This window comes from Pan paniscus, chromosome 3 (genome assembly GCF_029289425.2).
Source record: "Pan paniscus chromosome 3, NHGRI_mPanPan1-v2.0_pri, whole genome shotgun sequence".
Lineage (NCBI taxonomy): Eukaryota > Metazoa > Chordata > Mammalia > Primates > Hominidae > Pan > Pan paniscus.
The window spans coordinates 144,359,635-144,371,722 of NC_073252.2; the positions used below are offsets into that span (position 1 = coordinate 144,359,635).

At 36.1% G+C, this 12,088-nt stretch overlaps 1 protein-coding gene across 10 annotated transcripts in view; it reads right to left on the reverse strand.

The window, feature by feature from the left end:
- SLC10A7 (solute carrier family 10 member 7) overlaps positions 1–12,088 on the reverse strand; it is a 264,913-nt gene that overhangs the window by 233,931 nt on the left and 18,894 nt on the right. For 9 of the 10 annotated variants that reach the window (XR_010112047.1, XR_010112046.1, XR_010112045.1 and 6 more), the window contains exon 4: positions 8,873–8,948. Coding sequence is in view for 6 of the 10 variants with exons in the window: in XM_003815848.5 (XP_003815896.1) it covers positions 8,873–8,948 (76 nt within the window). In the remaining 4 variants the exon portion in view is untranslated. Of the gene's footprint in view, positions 1–8,872; positions 8,949–12,088 lie in introns of those variants that run through there. The other variant, XM_034959217.3, reaches the window with a different exon arrangement.

Genomic DNA, 12,088 nt, shown 5'->3' on the forward strand with positions numbered 1-12,088 from the left:
AAGAACTCTAGCCCAATCCGGAAAATAAGACTGAAGCTAAAAGGTAGATACAGTAGAAGAGTAGGGGCATAGAATTTCTTGCTGTTGCTGCTGATACTTCTGTTCTTTCATCTGTTAAAGAGGGAAATGTAGCTGTTACTACTTCTCAGAAAGCACATCAGTCTGGAAGCTAAAAAATATACATCTGCCAGCTTGCAAAAAGGCTCAATGCTGACAATGTTTTTCAGACATAAGATTCTTCCAGGATGCCACTAACCTTCCACTACAAGCCAAAGCAGTAACCCCATTTAACAGAAGAGAAAGGCAAAGAACAGAAAGGCCAAGTAATTGCTAAAGCGGAGAAAGTGACTGACAGATAAGATTTCCTTTTCACTCCTAGTCCTCTCTGCTGATTAGATCTACTCTAACTGCCTTTATAAATGTTTCAATGAATCTTATCTTAATGCATTGGATTAGCAAGACCAACTCCCCAATGATAATGCAAAATAACCCTGAAATGTTTCATGCCTCACTCATGAGTCAGAAATTGAACTTACAGTCTCCATTTGGACTGTGATGATCTTGATCTTTCACCTCTAGCAAAAATCTCATAGCTATACTTTGAAAGTTAGTAATGAGTGCTTCATTTGCTTTCCAAGCAGATAGAAAACCTTTTTTAAATACACTCAGACTTCTATGACCTTCATCTATGACTTAAAGACTTCACCACATGTGATAATTTTCTTTGCTCAGGAGACATTCTTAAATTGTCTTTGAAGAGATTTGAGCACCAGCCCCGTTGATGAAAGTAAACACACATACACACACACACACACACACACACACACACACACAGAGGCACATACACATACTTGTTATCTTTCTTCTATACCCCAAATCAAAATGTTTCTTTAAAATGTATTTGGAATTCAGCATGACTATCAAAGTTCTAAAATCCTTCAACCTGCTAAGTAAAATAAAATAAAAATGCCAGGTAAATATGCTTGCATTAAAAGAAGTACACTGTCTTAATACTAGACCAGGCAAGACCACAGCCTAATGCTGCAAGTAGCAAACACAGTCTAGATCTCTAACCTGAAGTTCTGGCTGTCCCACACAGCTGGGTGGAGCTGACCTCACTCGTGGTACATTTTGTTTTTTTCTACACTAAAATGGAAAACAATAATTTAATGATACGGGTCATCTAGGCAAAATTATTCCACTACGTTTCGCCTATTTTTGTGAGGTTTATAACATGAAGTAGAGATTCTGAATACTGTAATATCACATTAAATGTAAGCTCCTCAAAGTCAGGCACCAGATTGTCAGGTCTCAGAACACAATACCCTAAAGCATGGTGTCTTGGCATACTGAGTACTTTTGAGCTGACACAGACAAGGGGGCCTCAAAAGCAAAATGGTCTCCCTAACCTTCTCCTACCCTCCTGTCTCCTGTCCCTCTTTGTCTTGCCCGTGAGTGGATCATAGAAACTAGAATTCCCCTCCCCCTAGGTGGATCATAGAAAGCAGAAAGGTCACTCTGACTTCCTCCCTTCTCCCCTGAAGATCCTCATGTGACAGGTGTCCTTTCTCACACTCAGGGGGAAAGCAGGTCTTACAGAGACACAGAAAAGAATCTGAAAAACCTGGCCTTGTTAAGTGCCCCAGTTTATTACCATTAGAGCATACCCCTTTTTTTCTAACCATTTTTCTCCACAATTATCCATTTATTTCATCAGACAGCATAAAAATATAGTTTTCCCTGCCTCTTTGGGTCTACATTTCTGAAATCACCCATGTCACCAAAAACTTCGGGTAAATAAATTTGTTATGCTTTTCTCTTGTTAATGTGTCATTTGTTACAGGGATGTCAGCTATGACCCTTGCCATGGGTGTGGAAAAGGTTACTTTTTCTCCCCTGTAAGACCTTATTATCCTTATTATTCTCTATGGTAGAAAACAGTATCTTAAAGTTGATGCTTAACAATTGGTTGAATACTGTATTCTATTTCTAAAGCTGAATGGTGGACATAGAAGTGCATATTGTGCTTTAAACTGTGTATATGTGTTTTACACCCTTTTTATAGCTACGATAGGTTTCATAATTTTTAAAAGAAGGAGATTCTTGAGGCCCATCCACTAAACATTCTAATTCAATATGTCTAGGGTGGATATGATATAAAGAATTTAAGTTTACTTTTCTAATCTTTCAGGTAATGCCAGTGCAAGTGATCCATGAAATCCATTTTAAGAAACAAACAATCAAAAATCCACAAATAAACATAAATAACATGCCTATAGTCAGTACACTGCTACTAGTGGTAAAGGTGCCTATTTTCATGGTTCGAATTACCAGGCTTGGTTTTAAACACAGATAACCTAGAGTTTAAATATTACTCCCAGATCTGACTAAAGACTCCTTTCTAACTTGCCCTGACTTTTATCTATTACAACTCTTAATGCTTTTTTCTTTTTCCCTTCAGATATTTGAAGGCAGACACTCCTTAATTATATTTCTCTTCCACTTGTTTAATACCTAGGCTCTCAAAATTTTGCAAAGTTGTATAGCTTTGCAACTTTACTTGGACGTTAAGGCTTCATATTCACTTCACATTTTTCGGCAATGGCTTTTAGCTGAATTCTTCCTTTTCTCAGCATGCAAAAGAAGCAATATTGAGATAAAAGAAGACAATGCCTCTTTCCCAAACCCTACCTTTCTTGCTTTTTCACTAAATACCAGTACAAACCATAGAGAAATGAAATAGTTCTACAACAATACTATGAAAACCACATAACTCCCTCTCCAAACATAGGGGAATAATTTTCTAGTTTCTTTAAATTTTTTTTTCTTTTATAAAGGAATCCCTGTGATAGTTATTGTAAGGCAGAAGTAACTTGAATTCAAATACGAGGATTCTCTTAGCAAGTCTCATCAGGTTTAAAACCTTTGTAAGGCTTTTGGAGGGAAAAAAAAATCAAAAAAATTTTTTATCACTGAATCTTGTATTTAGAACAGAAATTTAAACTAAACAAATATATATAGTTTTAAACAAAGAATAAGTGTTTATCTTTTGCCTCCCATGTCAGAATAAAATATAAAACATTCTGATCTATCTTCTTATTTTTGGAAATAAAATTAGGATTCACCAACTCTTATTACTTTTTTTTTTTTTTTTTATTTTGAGATGGAGTCTCGCTCTGTCGCCCAGGCTGGAGTGCAATGGCACAATCTTGGCTCACTGCAACCTCCGCGCCCCGGGTTCAAGCAATTCTTCTGCCTTAGCCTCCCGAGTAGCTGGGATTACAGGCACATGACACCAAGCCTGGCTAATTTTTGTATTTTTAGTAGAGACGAGGTTTCCCCATGTTGACCAGGCTAGTCTTGAACTCCTGACCTCAGGTGATCCCCCCGCCTCGGCCTCCCAAAGTCCTGGGATTACAGACATGAGCCACCGCCCCCGGCCTTATTACTTTTTCTATTACTTAAAAAGGAACTACAATTACATGCACACACACATACACACAGCCACAATCACCACCAGCTGGACCATGTCAAAGCACACTCTACAATTTTGCAGTTTTGAAAACTTGTGTTTAAAATATTCAAATGAATAAATAACAATCACAAATAAGAAGCTGACCATGTTTCTAATATTTAAATAAAAATAGCTTAAAATGTAAAAGCCACAAAAGAAGATTGTCAGTCAGCTTTACTACTAAACAGTATCATTTGTTTACCTGAGAAATATACTGGCATTTCGGTGTATATACATTGCTATGCACATACATTGAGTTCCTTCTGCTGCTAAAAATTATTATAAATTCTAATTGGCTCACTGAAACAATAATAACCTAAGTTATAACAACATATTTTTTTTAACTAACAAAAAGCAATAAAGTTACCTCTTGCCAAAGTACAACCCATGACAAAATCTTTTGGTAACCAACAATTTTACTGAAAATCATTTAAAATGAAAAGTGTGTAAGTAGCAGAAACAAATTTCCTCCTACGTTCTATAACAACTTTGCAAAATGAAAATAATCATTTCAAATGACACCATTACAACTGCATACATCCCCAAATCATTAAAAACAAATATGCTATACAACCACACACTGTATTTAGTACATGAGAGCACATATTAAACATGTATATATTACATATAAATATATAAATATACATGAGCATCAACTAAATGTGAAAAAGGTGATAACACAAAATCCTGAAGGAAGACGTTTTCATACTTGTCATATACACCATCAAGAACATTTTGCAAGGACAATGCAACACGGAAATATGCCACAGCAATTCTATTGCTATGTTAAAACCCATGTGAGTACAGAGCCACTACATGCAAGGCAGAGCAGAGAATCACAGAAAAGCAGAATCAGGGCCTTCATCAAATGGTAGGTGACAGTGGGCCCAGCTTGTGGACCTTTTCATTACACACACCAACAAATTCACTGTCCATCCTTAGATTACATTCTTTCCAATATATTATACATAAGATTAATCTTCTTTCACATTTACTTCAACAAAAGTCTATATTCACTTATCTAGTAACATTATTTTAGGAAAGTATTAAACTTTTCTACTACCTTTTCTTGCAGATCATTTTCTCCTACAATCTGGTGAAAATATGAAATAGTCTACTCATTTCATATCAGAAGGTAGGACCAAACTGGACTCTGCAAACTTCATTTCTGAAGTTTGATATTCAAGATTTATGAAAAATTATATCTTATACCCCTGGTCTACAAAAATGCTTGATAATCATGAAGCTATACAATATAAACATTTAAAGAAATAGACTAACACTTTTAGAAAACAAAGGAGATATTTCTAAATTCCACATTATTAACGTGGAACATTAATATAAACAATTTATCTATTGAGGGAATAAACACGTAAGTAGACTTTAGAAGAATCTAATGCTATGTCAATGTCAAGGATATGGATGAAATGTGAACTTTGGCCAAAAGTTGAGAACAAAAAGGTTTCTTAGTCTCTTAAATCAATATAGCCTACACACCTCTTGAGGGAATCACCATTAGACAAATCACATTTATCTCTAATCACAATAGAAAGAAAACCACAGTGCATACTAGTCTAAAACTCCTATACCTCCTCTATCTCACTAATTATATGGCAAATAAAAATAACTACCTGACATAATGAAATCTTTGGTTAAATCCAGCTATCTGCTAATTTCATTCCTACACTAAGAAGCTAAATGTGGCTTTGAGAAAACACACAACCACAATGCCTGGCTTCACTTTCAATGCATGTCTACGCATCTCAGCTGGCTCCTCAGTCCAGCCTAGCTGTCCTGCCTTACCCTCAAGTTAACTCACTTTCCTCAACTAGATGGCAATTGCACACTTTCTCCTCCCTTTTGAAACATCAATACTACCTACCTCATCATCACTCTCAGTGGTTGACCTTGCTTCCAACCTCACTAAGAAAATAAAAACCATTAAAAGAGACCAAGTATACCCCTTCTACCCAGCTACACACATCCATATCCACACACTCTGCCTTCCCTTCTGTTATTATAAATAAACAGCCCAAGGTCTACTGACAGTCATACAACTCAATACCATTCTCTCTCATTTGATCAAATATATTACTCCAGCATACACACTCTCTCTTACATCAATAGTTTCCTCTCTAGTGTAGCATTCTCAACACGATGCATACATACATGCTGTTATTTCTCCATTAAAAAAATTTCTGCCCCACATCCCCTCTAAATACAACCTCATTTCCCTTTTCCCTTTCATCACAGAGAACCTCAAAACAGTTGTCTCTACTTCTATCTCTAATTCTGCTCTTCCCACTTTTTTCTTGAGCCCACCCCAAATAAGCTTTTATCCCAATGCTCCACCAAAACCACTCTGGTCAGGCTGCCAATTACTCCATGTAGCATAATTTAGTGGCTAATCTTCAGAATTTACCTTACACAACTTATATCAGCATTATTTTACACAGTGAACCAGACCCTCCTCTTCAAACACTTTTTCACATGGCTTCCAGGACACCTGGCTTCCCTGACACAGTGCTCCCCTCTTTTTCCTGCTCTCATTATTGCTGCTTTCTCTGTTGCCTTTGCTGGTTATTCCTCATTCCCTTGACCTCTTAATGTTGGAGTGATCCAGGGCTCAGTCCTTGAACCTCTTCTCTTTTATATCTATGCTCTCTCCCCAAATAATCTCATCCAATTTTGGCTTTAAATACATTTATCCACTGATGATTCCCTAATTTATATCTCTAGTTTAGACCACTTCCTAAACTACCAATTCTAATAGCTCTAATTCTTCGTTAGTATGTCCACTTGGATATATAATAGGCATCTTAGTACATCAAAAAACCAAATTCTTGATCTTTACCTATATGGCTGACATTACAAGTATTCACTAATGTCAGTTCCTTTCTCCTTCAGGGCACATAAATGACAACACATGGTAAGGCCATATGACTTATTCTGGCCAATTTAATGTGAGCAGAAGTGCCATGTATCACTATCAACCTGGGCAGTGAAAAGCCTATTTGTGGTTCTCCAATCTTTCTCTCTGCTGTGGCAAGTGAAAATGTTGTGTGTTCCATCCAGGGGGTAGACCTACAAGACAGTAGAGCCTCCAATCAATCTGGCATCTTTAGGGATGGCAAAAGACCTTCCCACTGACCCACATGGGACATGTACCATGAACAAGAAATAAATGCATATTTTTAACCACTGAGATTTTGGAGTTCTTAGTGATCCCAGAATAGCCTAGCTTCTGTAGGCTAATACTCCCCAAACCTGTTCTCACATAGCAACAGCAACCTCATCCTTGCAGTTGCTCAACCAAAAACCTTAAAGCCATTCTTGACCCCTCTTTTTCTCTCACACCCCACATCTAATTCATCAGCATATCCTGTACCTTCAAAATACACCCTGAATCCAATCACGTTTACTGTCTCCACTACCATCCTGCTCTTCAAAAGGCACTGGTAAAAAATAATAAGACAAGTCACAGACTAGGAAAAAATATTGACAAAGCAAATATCTGATGAAAGAGATATATCCAGAATATATAGAACTCTTAATGCTCATCAATAAGTAAACAAACCACCCAATTTTTTAAAAAATGAGCAAGAGAGCTAATAGACATTTCACTAAAGAAGACATATGAATAGCAAATCAGCACATGAAAAGATACTCAATATCACTGGGAATACAAATTAAATTAGAACCACAATGAGATATCATTACACCGTATTAGAATGGCAAAAATTAAAAAGACTGAAAATACAGTACCAAATGTTGACTAGGATGTAGAACACTGGAACTCTCATTCGCTACTGGTTGGAATGTAAAACTGTATGACCACTTTAAAAAATAGTTTGGTAATTTATTTAAAAGTTAAACATACACATGTCGTAAAAGAAGAGTGCTTATATATTGAGAGAAATGGTCTACATCAGAAGCTATTTATAGGAGACTTATAACTATTTGTAGATGATTCTTCCTTGATTAAAAGGTACTAAAACTTACACCTACTGGATGATATACCCATTCCACTCCTAGGTATTTCCAAGGAAAAGGGGGTATATTATATATAAACTTAAGATTTCTACAGTAATGCTCATAGCCAAAAATTAGAAAATGCCCAAATTTCCATCAACAAGTGAATGGATAAACAATTTGTAGTGTATCTATACAAAATACTACTCCTCAGCAAAAAAGATACTGAATTATTAATGAACACAACATAGATGAATTTCAAAATATGTATGCTTAGTAAAAGAAGCCAGAAAAGATTTTTAAAAAGAGCACAAACTGTGTAATTCCATTGCATAAAACTCTAAAAAACGCAAACTAATCTATAGTGACAGAGGGCAGATCAGTGGTTGCCTGGGGAAGAGGGGTGTTGAGAAGGGCAGATGGAAGGAATGTCAAAGGGACTCAGGAAACTCTTTGAGGGTGTATATATGGATATGGATATGTTCACTATCTTGACTGTGGTGATGGTTTCACAAATGTACACATATGTCAAAACATTAAACTGTTTAAGTTTATACAGTTGGTTATATGTCAATGATACTTCCATAAACCTGTTTTCAAAAAGAATATAGCAGGTACTCAATATTTTTGGAAAGCATAAAGTGGATGAAAATGAAAATAGATGTTGAAAACAGAATCCTAAGAATGAACTGAAGTGGAAACCCATTATATCTTCCCTCCTTCAATAACATCTTTTTTCTGAATGAGAGAATATAAGTAGAAAAGGAGAAATAAGCTATCACAAATGAATGTCCCTCAGTATAAAGTCATAGCACCTTTCAACCAAGGAAGAACCCCCTATAAGTAGCTTCTGCATTGGACAATTGCTACTCCAATATACAAATACAATTATTGTGCCATAGTCCCCTAGCAGTTGAATAATCTCTTTGAATTCATCTAAGAAACCTAACCTAATTTCTTCTTTTTATATCATCCTCACTTGCCATTAAACATATTTAACTTTTCCCCATCAATTTAGTTTGTTAACAAATTTTTTGGAGATAAGGAATCGCCATACTGGATGTCCTCAGTCTGAGAATCTTGGATGAAAAATGCCTTTCCCAGGTCTTCTCTGTCCTTTGTCTCCCAATTTCCACTGAGGTAGAAGAAAAATCACTATCTCTATTTCACTCATTTCCCTTGCTCTTCTCTTTGAAATCCTAAATTCCATCCATCATAATCAATTTTAGCATCATGCTAGTATGTGAGTACACCTCCTTCTTTCACAAGCTGCTATGGCTAGGAGTTTTCTGCAACATCAACCCTTCATGTCCAAAAATGTGATATATTTTTGAAATAAAAGCACAGCATGCACTTATGTTTAAATAAGGTAGCCCCATGACTCACCTCATTTCCACCAACTGCCTTGGTTAAAATCACTGCAGAAGACACAGGCGGAGGCATGCAACCTACTGTCTGCAAACTGAAAAATAAAAGAAAATCCAACTATAAATAATTTTTTAATCATAGACAGCTTTCACTACATTCATTCTAAAATAGCAAGGCTGAGCAAATGAATATAAGGGCATATTTATTGATGCACATCCCCTGTTGAATTTAGACAAGTCTACACAAGGCAACGTGGCTTACAAGGTGCTGCAAACGTATGGGTTCTAATCTCTTATGCTATTCCATAGGCTTGAGTGAGTCTGTTTTAAGCTATTTAAGCTCTTATTATACAATTCAAAAAGCAGTCAAGGTATAGTGAGTGCAGTCATTGAAAGATAACCAAAATGGGCAGGGCTCGGTGGCTCACGCCTGTAATCCCAGCACTTTGGGAGGCCGAGATGGGCAGATCACAAGGTCAGGAGATCGAGACCATCCTGGCTAACACAGTGAAACCCCATCTCTACTAAAAGTACAAAAAATTAGCCGGGCACAGTGGCGGGTGCCTGTAGTCCCAGCCACTCAGGAGGTTGAGGCAGGAGAATGGTGTGAACCTGGGAGGCAGAGTTTGCAGTGAGCCGAGATAGCGCCACTGCAGTCCAGCCTGGGCGAAAGAGTGAGACTCCGTCTCAAAAAAAAAAAAAAAAAAAAAGAAAGATAACCAAAACGGCTAATCATTTGGTAAGCGTATATAGTCTTAGGTTATTTTTAGGTAAAGTGAAAAATATTTTCCCTACATTTTGTTTGTAGGAAGTCTCTAAATCTTCAAAACCACTTCCTAAGTTCAAAAATACTTGACAAGACACAAGCTTACATCTTTGGATTTCTTTCTATAGAAGAGCAGTTTTCAAATCTTCATCTCATAAAAGACATTTTAACATTGTAATAACATTATAGAAACAGGCATGACACAATCACATACTTCTTGCATTCAGACTCTGTAGTAAATTCTAGTATCTATCCTCAATTTGGTTTTTATTATATTATGTGCACACACCCAAGATGATGACAGGTCTATTTTCTTAGTTTAGGACAGAAAATAAATTGCATAACAAGCAAATGAAACTATGAGTAATAAATTTAAGTACTATACATTTTTTTAATTACTCAAAATTCATATAGAATATATCTTCTGGGGAGAACAGGTAGCTGGCCTAAGTGGAAAGTTCATACAGGGCATAGATGACACAGAGTATCTAACTTAGATTTTGAATGGGTATGATTAAAGGTTACAGTTGGCCATTTAACAACATGGATTTGAAATGTGAGGGCCCCACTTATACAAGAATTTCTTCTGCTTCTGCTATGCCTGAGACAGCAAGACTTCTTCCTCTTCTTTAGCCTACTCAATGTGAAGATGACAAAAATGAAGACCTGTATAATGATCCATTTCCACTTAATGAATAGTAAATATATTTTTTTCTTCCTTATAATTTTCTTAATATGTTTCTTTTCTCTGGCTTGATTGTAAGAATATGTAATACATGTAATATATGAAATATATATTAATCGACTCTTTATATTATAGGTAAGGCCTCCAGTCAATGGTTAGGCTAATAGTAGTTAAGTTTTTGGGGAGTCAAAAGTTATATGTGGATTTTCAACGGCATGGGGGTTGGCACCTCTAAGCCTCACAGTGTTCAAGGTCAATTATATTTTTATTCATTTTTGTAAGAACATATTATCTAAACTTTATGCAATGGATTCAACATTAGCTCTGAAATAGGAAAAAAATGTTTAAACTCATTTTGATTGAAGCATAAGAAAACCCATTTTATGGAATTTCCAACTCAGTTCCATTTAATATGGTCTTCTTTCCAGATCTGTTTTACAAAGAGCTACTAGAGTAGTCTGTCCTATTATAAATTCCCAATCTCTGAGGCTTCCTTAGAGTCTACTATCATCATCACTAATACTGAGCATTTACCATTTGTAGTAGACACTATTCTAAACACTTTACATACTATCTCATTTATTCCTCAAAAGTTATATTTAAGATAAGTGTTATTATTATTCCCATCTTACAGAAAACTGAAGTGAAGAAAGAAGATAAGTAACTTTCCCAAACTCACAAAGCCACCTATCTGGGGTAAAACTTTTATGGGTCAAAGACTTATCTAGGCCTCCCACTTCAGCCTCTCTGCCTTCTGTCTCCCCTACCCCCAATACTAGGACAGATCCTCTCAGGCATTTTCAATCTTTTTAGCTTTTTCATCCCTCCTCTTCCAGCCCCTTCCCTTCTATGTGCAAAAAAGCAGAATTCTCATAGTTTTAAAAAGACAAAAATTTTGCTTGAACTCAGGAGGCAGAGGTTGCAGTGAGCCAAGATTGTGCCACTGCACTCCAGCTGGGCAGCAGAGTGAGATGCCATCTCAAAAAAAAAATTTGCCAACTATATATTGAATACATATATCTTCTATGAGTAAAATCCTACAGGAAATAATTTTTAAAAAGAAGTAAAGACATTATTCCTGCCTTCAAGGAGGCAGAAGAGTCAATGCAGAAATGTAGATAACAGCAAAATGAGTGAAATGAGTGGTGCTGCCTCCTCAAGATACAATCCCACTTTTCTCATTGTGACTCACTTTTGACCTTTAAAGAGTGCCTGCCTCCATGGCCCCAGAGACCATTCTGTTTACTTCTCTGAAATAAGACTTCTGCCCCCTCTACTAGTAATAGTAACCTTAAAGTAACCAGTAATCCCCAAATCACCAAATCTGGTATATTTTTCCTCATATTCATTCTGCTTACCTTCTTACCTCTCAGGCCACTCTAATATTTTCATGGTTACTGTTGTAGTTCATTCAAATTTAGCTTCTGTGTTTTAAACCAGTCATTCTGGTGTTTTTGTTTGTTTGTTTGGTTTTTTTTTGTTTTTGTTTTTGTTTTTGCTGGCTCTCCTGCCATCTTTTCAATCTTATTTTCAATCTTTAGGAATACTTTCAAGTTTATATTTTTTAGCCCTAACTACAATTCCCGAATTTGTAGCTGCCTATGACTGCCACTCTAAACTAAGCATGTCTAATATTGTATTTATATATTTGTTTTCCAAATTTATTGAGGTATAATTGACAAGGAAATATTATAAAAATTTATGGCATACAACATGATGTTTTGACATATGTATACACTGTGAAATCATTACCACAATCAAACTAATTAACATATACATCTACT